This window comes from Acomys russatus, chromosome 19 (assembly GCF_903995435.1).
Source record: "Acomys russatus chromosome 19, mAcoRus1.1, whole genome shotgun sequence".
Lineage (NCBI taxonomy): Eukaryota > Metazoa > Chordata > Mammalia > Rodentia > Muridae > Acomys > Acomys russatus.
The window spans coordinates 9,565,122-9,579,277 of record NC_067155.1 but is presented as its reverse complement, the minus strand read 5'-3'; the positions used below and the strand labels follow the sequence as shown (position 1 = coordinate 9,579,277).

At 39.5% G+C, this 14,156-nt stretch overlaps 2 protein-coding genes across 2 annotated transcripts; one reads left to right on the top strand and one right to left on the bottom strand.

The window, feature by feature from the left end:
• The first annotated feature begins 1,577 nt into the window (after positions 1–1,577).
• LOC127203071 (vomeronasal type-1 receptor 4-like) lies at positions 1,578–2,480 on the top strand. Its single transcript, XM_051161882.1, has one exon. It carries the CDS (start codon positions 1,578–1,580, stop codon positions 2,478–2,480), a length of 903 nt encoding a protein of 300 aa, XP_051017839.1.
• A 10,523-nt stretch (positions 2,481–13,003) lies between these two features.
• LOC127203576 (vomeronasal type-1 receptor 4-like) lies at positions 13,004–13,900 on the bottom strand. The gene has a single exon (XM_051162399.1). The coding sequence runs from the start codon at positions 13,898–13,900 to the stop codon at positions 13,004–13,006; it is 897 nt and encodes a 298-aa protein (XP_051018356.1).
• Positions 13,901–14,156: the final 256 nt, after the last annotated feature.

Genomic DNA, 14,156 nt, shown 5'->3' with positions numbered 1-14,156 from the left:
TAAAATGCTTTAGGAATACACACACTCTCGCTTTGTCTCTCTCTGTCCCTCTGTCTCTCTGTCCCTCTGTCTCTCTGTCTCTCTCTCTCTCTCTGTGTGTCTCTCTCTCTCTGCTTCTCTCTCTCTCTCTCTCTCTCTCTCTCTCTCTCTCTCTCTCTCTCTCTCTCTCTCTCTCTCTCTCAAGACAAATATCAGGTCTACTCAGTGAGCTATAACACACGGCATCGTCTCAAGCTCCAAGAAACCAGAATCAAAAGATCTGAGAGCCCCTTTGCTTAACTTTACGTTGCCTCATTTACTCTGGGTCAAGGCAGAAGTTGGTAGTTTTCTTTTGGAAACATTGGTGCCAAATGGCACAGTGAAAGGCGGCGGTTTTTACTTCTTTTGTGTGCAGAAGCAGTAGTGATGGTTTCAGGTTTATTTATGTACATAAAAGTGTTGGGAAAATCAGACACTTGGTATTTATTTTTTTTAATTTTATAAATTTATTCAGACCACAACCCAATTGTTATCCCTTCACTTGTATCATCCCATTCCTCCCTCCCTCCCACTTTCACCCTATTCCCCTCGCCTATGTCTATGACCGTGGGGAACTGTGGGGGACCTCCTCCCCCTCTATATGGTCATAGGCTATCAAGTCTCATCTTGGTACCCTGCTTATTCTTTCTTTGAGTACCATCAGGCCTCCCCACCCAGAGGAAGCGGTCAAATATGAGGCACCAGAGTTCATGTCAGAGTCAGTCCCTACTCTCCACACAACTGTGGCTTGCATATTTTAGCATCACATGGTCAGGTTTGATTATTCATGTCTATATTGCTGCAGTTTCTACCTGCAAACATGTCTTCAATTTCCATCTTCTCCTTTAGGCCCATGTGTGCATATATTATTCATGTTTTCCATTTTACAGAAAATATTACATACTGTGTACATAGGTGTACTCAAATTTCATTTCCCATATATTTAGCAAACTGTGATAGGATAATGACTACATTGTTGGTGTTAATATTACTTTAATTTAGTAAATTGGGGAAGTCCTCATGCTTGTGATCACAATATTGAATGAGCCTTTGCAGTTATATCACAATCACGTTTATGTAAAATGAATGTGTTTCACATGTGACTAACACTGTGACCTTTTGATATTTTTTATGATTACATATGCCAATAGCATGTTTTTGAAGTTAATGGAATATTCCAAAAATATACAGGAATCTGTAAAGTAGAGCCCAAAATGGTAATATGAATAATATGTTTTTTAAAAATTAGATGGGGAGTAATTAAAAGAACAAACAATTTTACTGCATACAGCGTGACTGCAACACTTCTATAGTCAAAGGCGCATGCACTAAAGTGAATAAGACATATAAAACACATACACAAAGTTAAAAACTAAAAACACTCTTAAACGTATTTTATTTTTACAGCTGAACAAATATAAGTGTATATCAAATCTGATGTAAAATTATTGTATCTGAGTGGTTCTTGGCTAGCATGAATTTTATGTACAATGAAGACATTGGCCTCCATACTCGTCCTGATATCTCATGCTGAGTGACATTGCCCATAAAGCGAGAAAATGGCATCTGGAAACCTGGCCTTGGGGATCTTCTTCCTGTCCCAGACCGTCCTGGGATTGCTGGGGAACTCAGCCTTGCTTTGCTGTTTTATCATCGCTGACCTCACTGGGATCAGGGCAAAGCCGACAGATCTGATTGTCAAACACCTAACCTGGGCCAATATCACAGTTCTTCTTGTCAAAGGAATCCCTCAGACAATAGCTGCTTTTGGTCAGACATATTTTCTAGGGGACGTTTCATGTAAACTTGTCTTTTATTTCCATAGAGTTGCCAGGGGAGTATCCCTTGGTTCCACATGTCTTCTGAGTGTCATTCAAGCCATCACCATCAGCCCCAGTAATTCCATCTGGGCCCAGGTAAAAGTCAGAGCACCCAGGATCATTGGTCCTTCCCTGGGTCTCTGCTGGGCCTTGTATCTACTTGTAAATAGCTTCATTGTCATGACAGTGACTGACATGAGAGATAAAGGAAATCTTACTGAATTTAGACAGTTTGTGTACTGTTTAGTAGTAAAACTCTCCAAACAATCTTACATAGTACATCTGGTCCTGTTGACCTTCAGTGATGTCATATGTTTGGGACTCATGATGTGGGCCAGTAGCTCCATGGTGTTGATCTTGCTTAGGCATAAGCAGAGGGTCCAACATATCCGCAGATTCACGTCTAGTGGCGCATCCCCTGAGACCAAAGCCACACAGAGTATTCTTACTCTAGTGAGCAGCTTTGTGGTGCTTTACGGAACCTCTGTCATCTTAATTTTGTATTTTCCTTTTCAAGATGGAACAGATGCATGGCTGGGCAATGCTGGTGTGGCCATGAGTGCATGCTTCCCAGCACTCTCCCCATTTCTGCTCATCAGATACTATACCAGGGATTTTACGCTCTACGTTACTTCAAAATAGCAGGAGTCATTTTTTTTTTCTTGTGTAGTCATTCCTCTTAAAAATATATTGTATGCATTGTTTTATATTCGGTATGAGCTGCTCACATCAGAGCCACACTGCAGGTTTAATATCTGCTAACAGACTTTGGAACACGGTATTGTATGAAGCTACTACCATCAATTGTTTTAACTTAGAATATTCTAGTACTAGATAAATTTACATTTTGTGATGTATAGGTTGTAATGATTATTATGAGGGCTTATCCATGTCTGTTAGTCATTCATTAATTTGTTGTATAGATAAAATGTACTCAACCCTGGCTTTCGGCTAAACCATAATCCCGATTCTAGAATGGAGAAAATGAGCATGTGTGTAGGATGTCCAAGAGGTTGCTGATAGTGGTGTACACTTAGAGTTTTCAGGTGTTGGGAACCGCACAGAATTTAGGGTGGGCTGTTTTTCTCATGGACTGATGATTAATGACCTGCTGGGTCCTGCTTTTTGGCTGAAGCCATTTCTACATGCAGCTTTCACTTTGTTTACAAGATGAAATTAAGTTTAAAACTGTTTAACTTTTCAACTCTGCTTCAAAGAAGCGGTTATATTCATAGCTGACACAAACATTTCCTGCCAGAAGGTCAAGTTTTCACTAGGTTATTCAGCGATGTCCAAACTCATAGTTTGTTACTGACACACTTGGATTCTATCTGGCTGCAATCTTTTTATGTACGTACTTGATTATATTTTGGATGTGCCCTAGGCACTGCCTCATTTATCTCATTTAGGACCAATAAAACTTAACATCAATTAGATCTTTTTTTTATATACTGTATGTTTTTAAATATATTTTATTAATTTATTCATATTACATCTCAATTGTTATCCTATCCCTTGTATCTTCCCATTTCTCCCTTCCTTCCATTTTCCCCCTACTCCCCTCCTCTATGACTGTGACTGAGGGGGACCTCCTCCCCCTGTATATGCTCATAGGGTATCAAGTCTCTTCTTGGTAGCCTGCTACCCTTCCTCTGAGTGCCACCAGGCCTCCTCATCCAGGGGATGTGGTCAAATATGGGGCACCAGAGTTTGTGTGAAAGTCAGACCCCACTCTCCACTCAACTCTGGAGAATGTCCTGTCCATTGGCTAGATCTGGGTAGGGGTTTGAAGCTTACTGCACTTACTGTCTTTGGTACCAGCCAAGGACAATTAGATCTTCTTGTTAGCCAAATCACTTAAGTCAGAACTGACCAGCCTGTTCCACCTCCTGCCCCCATACATGAGCTAACTGTCTATAAGGTGAGTGTATTGTGGATTTTGCTATATAAAGTGACTCTGGAAAAGAGTTAGGTTTCATAGTCCTTTCTGGGGCTTTGATTGAATCAGCCTTGTTTGTGAGGAGGGGTGAACATTCCCTAAGTAAATCTTCCATATCTGACTGGAACTAGAGTCTGAGTGGTTTGCACAGCTATTCTTTAACTACAACTGACCAACACTAGGAAAATGCAATGTGGCATGTGGGAATGTTATTTTCTCATATTTAGATGAACAATCAGCTATTACATGATTAAAAAATGGAAAGAAACTTAGTAAAACATAGATAATCAGATACTAGGAATGTTTAAGTATTTATTATTTATTTCATGTGCTTTACTGTACAATGCACATTTGTGGTGTGTTAGAATTCAACGTAAGGAATAATATCACATTTGAATTGTGTCATGGATAGTTGTGAGCCATCATGTGGGTGCTGAAAATAATTCCCAAGTTCTCTGAAAGAACAAGGTATCTTCTAGGTCACTAATCCCTCAATAGTTGACGTCTAAACAATGCTGTTCAAAACATAATGATGTAAAGGAGTACATATCCAAAATGTATAAAAATAGAATTGCAGGTTCTCTGGTAGGAAGGCTTCTGATTGCAGGAAGGACGCAAACTGGCACACCTGGGAAAAGAGTAAACCAACATGAACTAGAATTATTTTTTTTTAATTCCTTCACTTTACATCCCAATTGTAGTCCCCTCCCTCTGTCATACCCTCTCCACTAGTCTTCAGAAAGGGGAAGTGTAGAGGAGTGGTGAGGGGAAGGGAGAGCAAAGGATGGAAGAGAGGTGTAAGAGAAAGCAGATGAAGGAGAGAGAGAGAGAGAGAAAAGTAAATCAATGTCAAACCAATGAAACTAAGGAAAAACCATGGCTTTTCCTTGAGACCCAATTGTGTCACTATTTTGCTACTCTTGTTACGCTGTTCAAAATCTTCTGGATTCCTCTGAGTCGCAACAGTGTTCAATCAAAAGTCCTCTGTGGCCGTTGGCCGTTCTCTTTCAGGAGCCTAGGACACTGGTGTGTTTTCTCCATAGACCATAGAAGCAGCAGACACTGTAAGCCCTCCATGTTCACTGAGTGACTTACACATAGACACGAATGATGGAACCTCATAACCTAAGAGTTTTCAGACCTACCAGATGGAGCTTTCCTTACAGTTCAACCTCACACTTCTCTTTTCCCTCCAGACCCAACAGCATTTAAAAAAAAAATTTATTTCAGGCTTCTCTTTCATATGACTCCAACTCTTTTCCTTTATCACTTCTGGGTTTACTTCTCCCATGCGGTCCTGACACTTCATCCCAAATGATCTAGAAATGCTCATTCTCAATGTTGGTGATACTATGTATCTCCATCAATACCACAATGTAGCACATGATGAAACAATCTTTTGAATAAAGGATAAAAGAATGAGTATCATCTCTGACTATTCCTGTTATCTTACATCAGCAATTTTGAGGTGACCACCTACTCCCCCCTTAATGGTTTTCTTTTCTCTTAAAAAAAATCTCAAATACACTTGGATAATCTTGAGTTATTATTCAAGATCCTCTGTTGACAGCATGTGGATTTTCCCACATTGTTTTCCCAAAGATACTTGTATCATCATGACAAACACTAGTATCTAGATGAAACACTCTGGGAAATGATCACTGACGTCTTTTCAATATTTAGTATGTTTCTCTGAGGAGAAACAGAAAATAAAATATGTTTAAAGTTTAATTACCACCTTCATTAATTCTTTCAGAATTTATTCAGTCGAGTTAAGGAAGTTCCTATTCACGTACAATAATTTTGTATTATGATGAAAGACTGATTTACCAAATTTGCTAGCAATCTTCTTATATATTCCAAATTCTTGGTTGGTGTAAAATCTGTGAGTGTAAGTATGGCCAATTGTGTTACTTCTTCTGAGGAGACCAAAAAAAAAAAATACTTCTTAACCTGGATCATATTTGGGATTCGTGCAGTGGACCAGTGGTGCCATGGTGATTATCCTGCCAAACCACAAGTAGAGAGTCCAAAACATTCACATAGTTCTGGTTCCTAGCTCATATTCTGAGACCAGAGACACTCAAACCATTCTTGCACTGATAAGCAGTTCTGTGCTTTTTTTTTTAAATACACCTACCATTTTAACTGTGTGTTTAACTATCCTAAATAAAGTTACCAGGTAGCTGGCAAATACCAGTGTAGCAACAGCTGCGTACTTCCCAGCACTCTTTTAACCAATGCAGCTTCTTTCATTCCAGAAGTCTGCCATGGTCACAGGAAAAACACTATTTACCATAAATTGCAGGGCCAGCATGGGACAACAGACTGGAAAAATAGGGAAATACTGAGTATTCTACAAGTGTTTCATTAAGTCCATCTCCTACCCAAAGATATTTTTGGTAAAAAAATTTCTGTGTCAGGGTAACTCTCTCCAGAAGTGCAGTAACCTATTAGTTTCCCACAATCTCTTTTCTTTATTTTTTGTTTTGTTTTGTTTTGCTTTTTGTTTTGTTTTGTTTTCTTATGTTTTTATTATTTTTGTTTTATTGAGACAGGGTTTCTCCATGTGGCCCTGGCTGTCCAGTACTTGCTTATAGACCAGACTGGCCATGAACTCACAGAAATCTTTCTGTCTCTGGCTCCCCAAGTGGGCCAGCTGCCTACATTCTGTTAACTAACCCTTATCCATAATGCTGTAAATAAACAAAGCAGACAGCCTGACTCATCACACCACCATTTTTTGGTGGGGTATTTCTTTGTTCTTTCATCACTGTCTATCTGGAAGGACCAGATACTCACTCACATCACACCAAGAAAAGTTCCCTCATACTTGGCACCAAAGGAGAGAATAAAACCAAAGATGAGTATGAGGACTCAACCCATTTGCCAGCTAATAATAATAAAATGGATGGTGTGCCATCTGATTCAGTAGGTCGGTCAGGAAATCCTTATGTGGCCATCCTTCCACTTTGGTTTTGAATGCTTGTTTTTTTTTTAAATAGTCACACTTGTGTTGTTCCTGCTTAGTAATAATACTTATAACAGAGACCAGTCAATTTGAGAGCAGTGTTCCTCTTGGGAAAACCACAAGGGTTGCAAACTTCATTTATGAAATGTTGAGAGGAGGGGAGTAAGGGGAAAATGGGAGGGAGGAAACAATGGGAGGATACAAGGGATGGGATAACCATTGTGATGTAATAAGAATAAATTAATAAAATAAAATTAAAAAAACGAAATGTTGAGTAACACACCTCATAAGTAAATAGGATCACCCTGTAAGTAAGGAAATATTCAAAACATGTCTTCAGAACATAGAGTAAATATATTGAAGAAATCCAAAGTACAGATGTGATTGTAAACAGTTTCTGGCACAAAATATGTGGCCTTTGTGGTATATGATGAGACATGCAACTGAGGCTTAGCTGTCTGCTCCGTTGGAACTTATTATCATTAAATATACTGACAAGAAGATTGTCCTGACATAAGCCACAAAACTAGAATTTAAAACATTTTAAAGATTTTATTATTTTTTACCTATATTATTACACATATATACAATAAAATACCCACAACAAGAAGAACCACAAAACATCCTTAGTGTTTTGGCTATTTGTATTGGGCAGCCTTGAAGAAACACATTTCCTATCTTGGTATATCTACAATTCCGAATGTAAATCAATATCTGTCATATCTCATCATTATCAACTTAAAACATCTATCTAGACCTATTTAAAAAACCCCTTAAGCCCTAAACAACTACACTTAATTGTAAAACTAAACTATCTGATCTTCAACCCCATCAGAGACTTGAGAAAGAATAAAATTGATTACCTGAGTACACAGGGAGTGCAGGTTAGCAGCTTGCCAAATGAGAAGATGACAGAGACAGTTTGCTGGCTAAATAGTCAAGATTTTCATTATTATTATATATGAGGTTTACAAATTAAAGTGCCTAATATACTAGGTTTAAACATTCTGAGGTATTTTGAACATAATCGTGTATAATTAATTTCTCTGTTCCATACCCCCTTATTCCAACCTCTTTACTTCCCAACTAGACTGACTTTCATGTATTACTTCTATTTATTTGTTAATATGTTTGTTTATTTTCATAAATAGGTTCAACTTGCTAGTAGTTATACCACTGAAGGAAACATCCAATTTCTTTTCCTCAGAAATAATTAACTCCATTTAATACTTTTAAATCTTTAGATAGGAGGAGGTCCACATAAAGTTCTACTCTCTCCTCCATTGCTGGTGGGACTGAAAACTTGTTAAAAAAAAAAAACACTTTGGGAATCAATCTGACACTTTCTCACACAATTGGAAATAGTTCTACGCAAGATCCAGCTATATCAATCCTGAGACTATCCCAAACGATGCTCCACCATACACCATCGACACTTGGTCAACTATGTTTAAAACAGCTTTGTTCATAATAGCCAGAATCTGGAAACAACCTAAAGGTCCCTCAAATGAAGGATGGATAAAGAAACTGTGGTACATTTACCCAAAAGAAATCTCAAATTTTGCACACAAATGAATGGAACTAGAAATTATCATCCTGAGTGAGGTAACCGAGACCCAGAAAGACATGCATGTTATATACTTATAAGGGATACTAGCAACATACTACAGGAAAAGCACACTCTAATACGCAGACTAAAGAAGCTAAATAACAAGGAGGTCCCTAGGGAGAGTCCTTAATTCTCATTCAGAACGGAAAATAGAATGGACACCGGAGGAATTTGAAGGGAAGGAATAAGACAAGGGCCATTCATAGAGGTCCTCTGAAAGACTCCACCAAGCAGGGGACCCAAGCAGATGCTGAGACTCACAGCCAAACTTCCGGATAGAGCACAGAGGGGATTCTTGTGGAAGAGTTGGGAGATAGAAAGACCTTGAGGGGACAAAAGCTCCACAAGAAAACCAATAGAGCCAACAAATCTGGGTGGAACCGGTAGGTGCGGCAGGGACTGATGCACCGACCAAGAACTGTGCATGGTGAGGACCTAGACCCTCTGCTCAGATGTAGTAAGTAAGCAGCACAGTCTCTCTGAGGGTTCCAAAATATGGTGAGTAGAGACTATTTCTCACATGTGCTCTGGTGCCCGGTCATTGATCATTACTCCCTTGAGGGGCAGCCTTGCCGGGCAACAGAGCAAGAGGATACAGGCAGTCCAAAGGAGACTTGACAGTCTGAGGTCAGATGTTGGGGGAAGGAGGGCTCCTCCTCTCTGAGGAGATGGGGTAGGAGGGATGAGGGAGGGAGGGTGGGAGAAGGAGGTGACTGGCAAAGGGGCTACAGTCAGGATGCAAAATGAACAAATTATTATTAATTTTTAAAAAAGAAACCAATAAAGGGAAATGCATTCCTGGCAGAACTGGGAATGAGAGAGGTGATGTTTAATGGAAGGTCCAATGAACAAGATAGGACTGTGTTAACCACAGAATTAAGCAAGATGTTATTTCTCTGGAACCTTAGTACACGGTGTGTGTGTGGGGGGGTGCTCCTGTGGCTTTTAGGATTTATAAAAAAAAAACCATAATACTTATCAGATAATATTGCCTCCATAAAAATGGGTGCAAATTGGCTTTATAGAGGGCTAAGGCCATTTATTTCAAGCTGTGTTTGCTATAGAAAAAAAAGAGAGAGAACAAGCCTAATCATTGCTTGTAAGCTTTTAAAGTCCTAAAAACGGGAGCAGCTGTCCACCAAAACCTTAAAGTAGTGGCCGAGGGAGAAGTACAGGTCAGAAACACCAAGCTTGCCCCAGGACTAAGCAATTCACCACTATAATACAATAAATACCTTTCTCTCAATCAAAAGCGCATTCTAGATTTAGAGATTGTTCATCTGGGCCAGTGCCTTTTAATATAAATAAAGCAAGGGATGCTTCACTCCTATACGAGAGCCTGTCTGGCGTGGGGCGTCACCTGTTGAGGAAAATGATGATAGAGCAGAGCCCCTCTGGGTACCAGGTCAGGCTTAAGACAGAGAGCCAGCTTTGCTTTGTATCTACGGGGTAGAAAGCTCTTCTGTGGCAGTGATGAAACAGGATGAGTAATGAATGATGGCTGTGGATTATGAAGAGGTTAATAAGGCACTGCCTCCCATCCATGCAACTGTACTGAATGTTGCTCAGTTGATCGAAACCTTACATGCCTCAGCATGAGGCGGAGATACAATAGAAACGATAAAGAAAATTCTACAATGGCCAATACTTATGATCCTAAGTTATTCAAAAATTAAATTTGAGAGGCACCCTGAGTTTGAAGAAAAAAAGATCAACTAAAAAAACAGAGCTTGTAGAGCTACAATATGATAGGCAGATTTGGGCCCAGGGGTCCCGCTCAAACTAAGGCACCAGCCAAGGGCAATACAGGAGGTAAACTTTAAACCCCTACCCATATCTAGCCAATGGTCAGAATATTCTCCACAGTTGAGTGGAGAGTGTGATATGACTTTCTCACTTACTATGGTGCCTCACATTTGACCATGTCCCCTGGAGGGGGAGACCTGGTGGCACTCAGAGGAAGAACAGCAAGTAGCCAAGAAGAGACTTGATACCCTATGAGAATATATAGGGGGAGGTAATCCCCCTCAGGAACAGTCATAGGGGAGGGGAATAAGGGGGAAATGGGGGGGGGAAATGGGAGGATACAAGGGATGGGATAACCATTGAGATGTAACAAGAATAAATTAATAAAAAAAAGGAAAAAAAATAAATGAACAGTTAAAAAGGTAAAAAATAAATAAATTTTCAGATCCTATAAAAAAAAAAAAACAGAGCTTTTCAATGAAATTTCCAATATAAATACATTGAGTATGGAGAGCCTTCGGGTCCCCAAGAAAGTAATAAATCTTGCCATTGATATTGGTGTGGATATCAGATCAAGATGCCAGGATGTGTTGCTATAGAGATTTCACCTTGTGGTTGAAAGAAGAATGAATCTTCTTTCCAGGTAGATGAACTTTCTTCTTACTGTCTGTCCTTCACAGAGCTATAATTTTAGCCAATATCTCCACCTAGTTATGGAACTTTGTGATGCACTACTTATTCCAACCGAGATGTGCACCACCGGTGTGGCTATTACATGGGCAATGAACTATATTCAATTGAATTATAGACTTTCCCAACAGTAAACAGAAAAAGAAATCTGTAGTATTGAGTTATCAGAGGAATCTTCATTTTTTTCTATTTTTAGTGGGCGTGATATGTTTGTCAGAGTGCCTTTTAAGCAACCATTTTTATTGTTATACAGTATTGTTGCTATAACCTTCATAAGAGGAATCTATTTCCCAGTGATAAATGATTACTATACGAATCCATAAGTGTTCAATGTTCATATTTATTTTTAAAATTACTGTACGCAGATTGGATTATACGGCAATTTTACTCTCATGGTAATAATTTCATTTATTTCTCCGGTAAAACTTGTTCAGCCTGTGCCTTAAAATGCTTCTCACCTATCAATAAGTTCTAAAAATTTGTTCATAGATATTCTCTCAAAATCAGCATACAAAAGTGTAACTATTACTTTCCGGGTATTTCCATATACTACAATTTTCCTCAATAAAGGAGCATTCTAGCTCATGTTGGTTTACTATTGTCACAGGTGTGACGACTTCCATAATGTCGACATCAGAAGCCTTCCTTCCAGAGAACCTGCAATCCTGTTTTCATATATTTTTGAAGGGCAGGTTTTAGAAGTCAATTGTTGAGGCATCAGCAACCCACAGCTCTTCTCATTCTTGCAGAGGAACTGTGTTCTATTCCTAGCACCCATACGATCACAACCCTCCGTAACTCAAATTCCATACGCTACTCCATCAATTTCCTGACCGCACTCTGTCAAAATGCAAATGCACATGGTGAAACACATACACGAAATCAAAACTCTCAGACACAGGAAACAAACGATAAACACTGAAAGATGAACATTATCTGCTTATCTGTGTTTTAATGATTTTTCTATTCATGTCTCATGGTGTAATATCTGGAGGTTCGTCTAGATATGAGAAAATGACATTCCCACATGCCACATTGTATTCCCCAGTGTTTGCCGTCAATCATCAATACATGATAAGCATAACCTACCCTAAATTCTGAGCGGTATCTACTACCAGAAAACTAAATGAGATCCACTACCACCAACCTCTTGGGCATGCCCCATACTGTTCATTTTTCTCACAATTAGCCGGGTGCTCCATTCTTCCCTCAGGGTGATGGGCTAACGGAAAGCCACTGTTGAGTAAGTTTTCTCTATAAAACAGACCAATGAATGGATTGACCTATATAAACCCTCATAATCACCATTGCAACCCATAGAGGCCAAAATTAAAATTAATCTAGTAATAAAGTATTCTAAATGGAAACCTTTAAAGTAATGGTGATGAAAGCAGGAGAGAGGGAGGAATGGAAGGATACAAGGGATGGGATAACAATTGAGATGTAATCTGAATAAACTAATTTTTAAAAAATTTTAAAATTGAATCAGCCGAAAAAGAAAAAAAATAAATAAAGTAATGGTGTCCAAGAGTATATTCCTAAATGAGAGAAGCATGGGAGAATAGCAAAGTAGAAGGATCCAGAGGGTCCTAGAAACCTACAAGTAGAACAATATGATAGGCAGATTTGGGCCCAGGGGTCCCGCTCAAACTAAGGCACCAGCCAAGGACAATACAGGAGGTAAACTTTAAACCCCTACCCAGATCTAGCCAATGGTCAGAACATTCTCCACAGTTGAGTGGAGAGTGTGATACGACTTTCTCACGTACTCTGGTGCCTCACATTTGACCATGTCCCCTGGAGGGGGAGACCTGGTGGCACTCAGAGGAAGGACAGCAAGTAGCCAAGAAGAGACTTGATACCCTATGAGAATATACAGGGGGAGATAATCCCCCTCAGGAACAGTCATAGGGGAGGGGAATAAGGGGAAAATGGGAGGGAGGGAAGAATAGGAGGATACAAGGGATGGGATAACCATTGAGATGTAACAAGAATAAATTAATAAAAATAAAGAAATAAATAAATAATTGAATCAGCAGAAAGAGAAAAAAAATAAAGTAGTGGTGTTCAAGAGTATATTCCAAAGAGTGTTGGGAGATATTATACCCACAGTGTAGGTATAATATGAACTTAATTATGAATATAAAACAGTGTGTACAGTATATGTTATAGGAGACTGACTAATTCAATATAAATGTTCCTTGAAATATTCAAGTACTGCAGAGCTGAAAACCCCTAGTATAGTGTCGGATGAGCACAAAGGGGCAGAGTGCTGGGAAGCACGCACTCATGGCCACACTGGCATTGACCAGCCATGTATCCGTTTTGTCCTGCGAAGGAAAATATAAAATTAAAATGACAGAGGCTCCATAGAGCACCACAAAGGTACTCACTAGGGTAAGAACACTTTGGGTGGCTTTGGTCTCAGGTAATAACTTATGAGACAGGAATCTGTGGATATGTTGGACCCTCTGTTTATGCTGGGACAAGATGAACACCATGGAGCCACTGGCCCACAGCATGAGGCCCAAACACACTACATCACTGGAGGACAATAGGAACAGATATACAGTGTAAGATTGTTTGGAAGCTCTTACTGCTAAACAGTACACAAACTGTCTAAATTCTGTAAGATTTCCTTTCTCTCTCATGTCAGTCACTGTCATAATAAGGAAGCTATTTACAAGTAGATACAAGGCCCAGCAGAGGCCCAGGGAAGGACCAATGATCCTGGAGGCACTGGCCTTGAGCTGGGCCCAGATGGAATTACTGGGGCTGATGGTGATGGCTTGAATGACACTCAGAAGACACGTGGAACCAAGGGATACTCCCCTGGCAACTCTATGGAAATAAAAGATAAGTTTACATGAAATGTCACTTAGAAAATACGTCTGACCAAAAGCAGCCATTGTCTGAGGGATTCCTTTGACAAGAAGAACCATGATATTGGCCCAGGTTAGGTGTTTGACAATCGGATCTGTAGTCTTCTCCTTGATCCCAGTGAGGTCAGCAATAATAAAACAGCAAAGCAAGGCTGAGTTCCCCAGCAATCCCAGGACAGTCTGGGACAGGAAGAAGATCCCCATGGTTGGGTTAGTGGATGCCATTCTGGTAATGTCAATTAGTATCAGATTATAAAACCTCGTGATGGATATGGAGGACCGTGGTCTTCATTGTACATAGAAACATGCTAACCAGTAACCACACAGATTTATAACAGTTTATATCAGATTTTATAGCCATTTGCGTTCATTCAGACATAAAAAATAAAATTTTTTATTTCTGTGTCTTTCTGTGGAAATATTCACTTCAGTGTATGTGCCTTTGGAGCTGGAGGTGTTACACTTAATGGTGAGCTGCCAG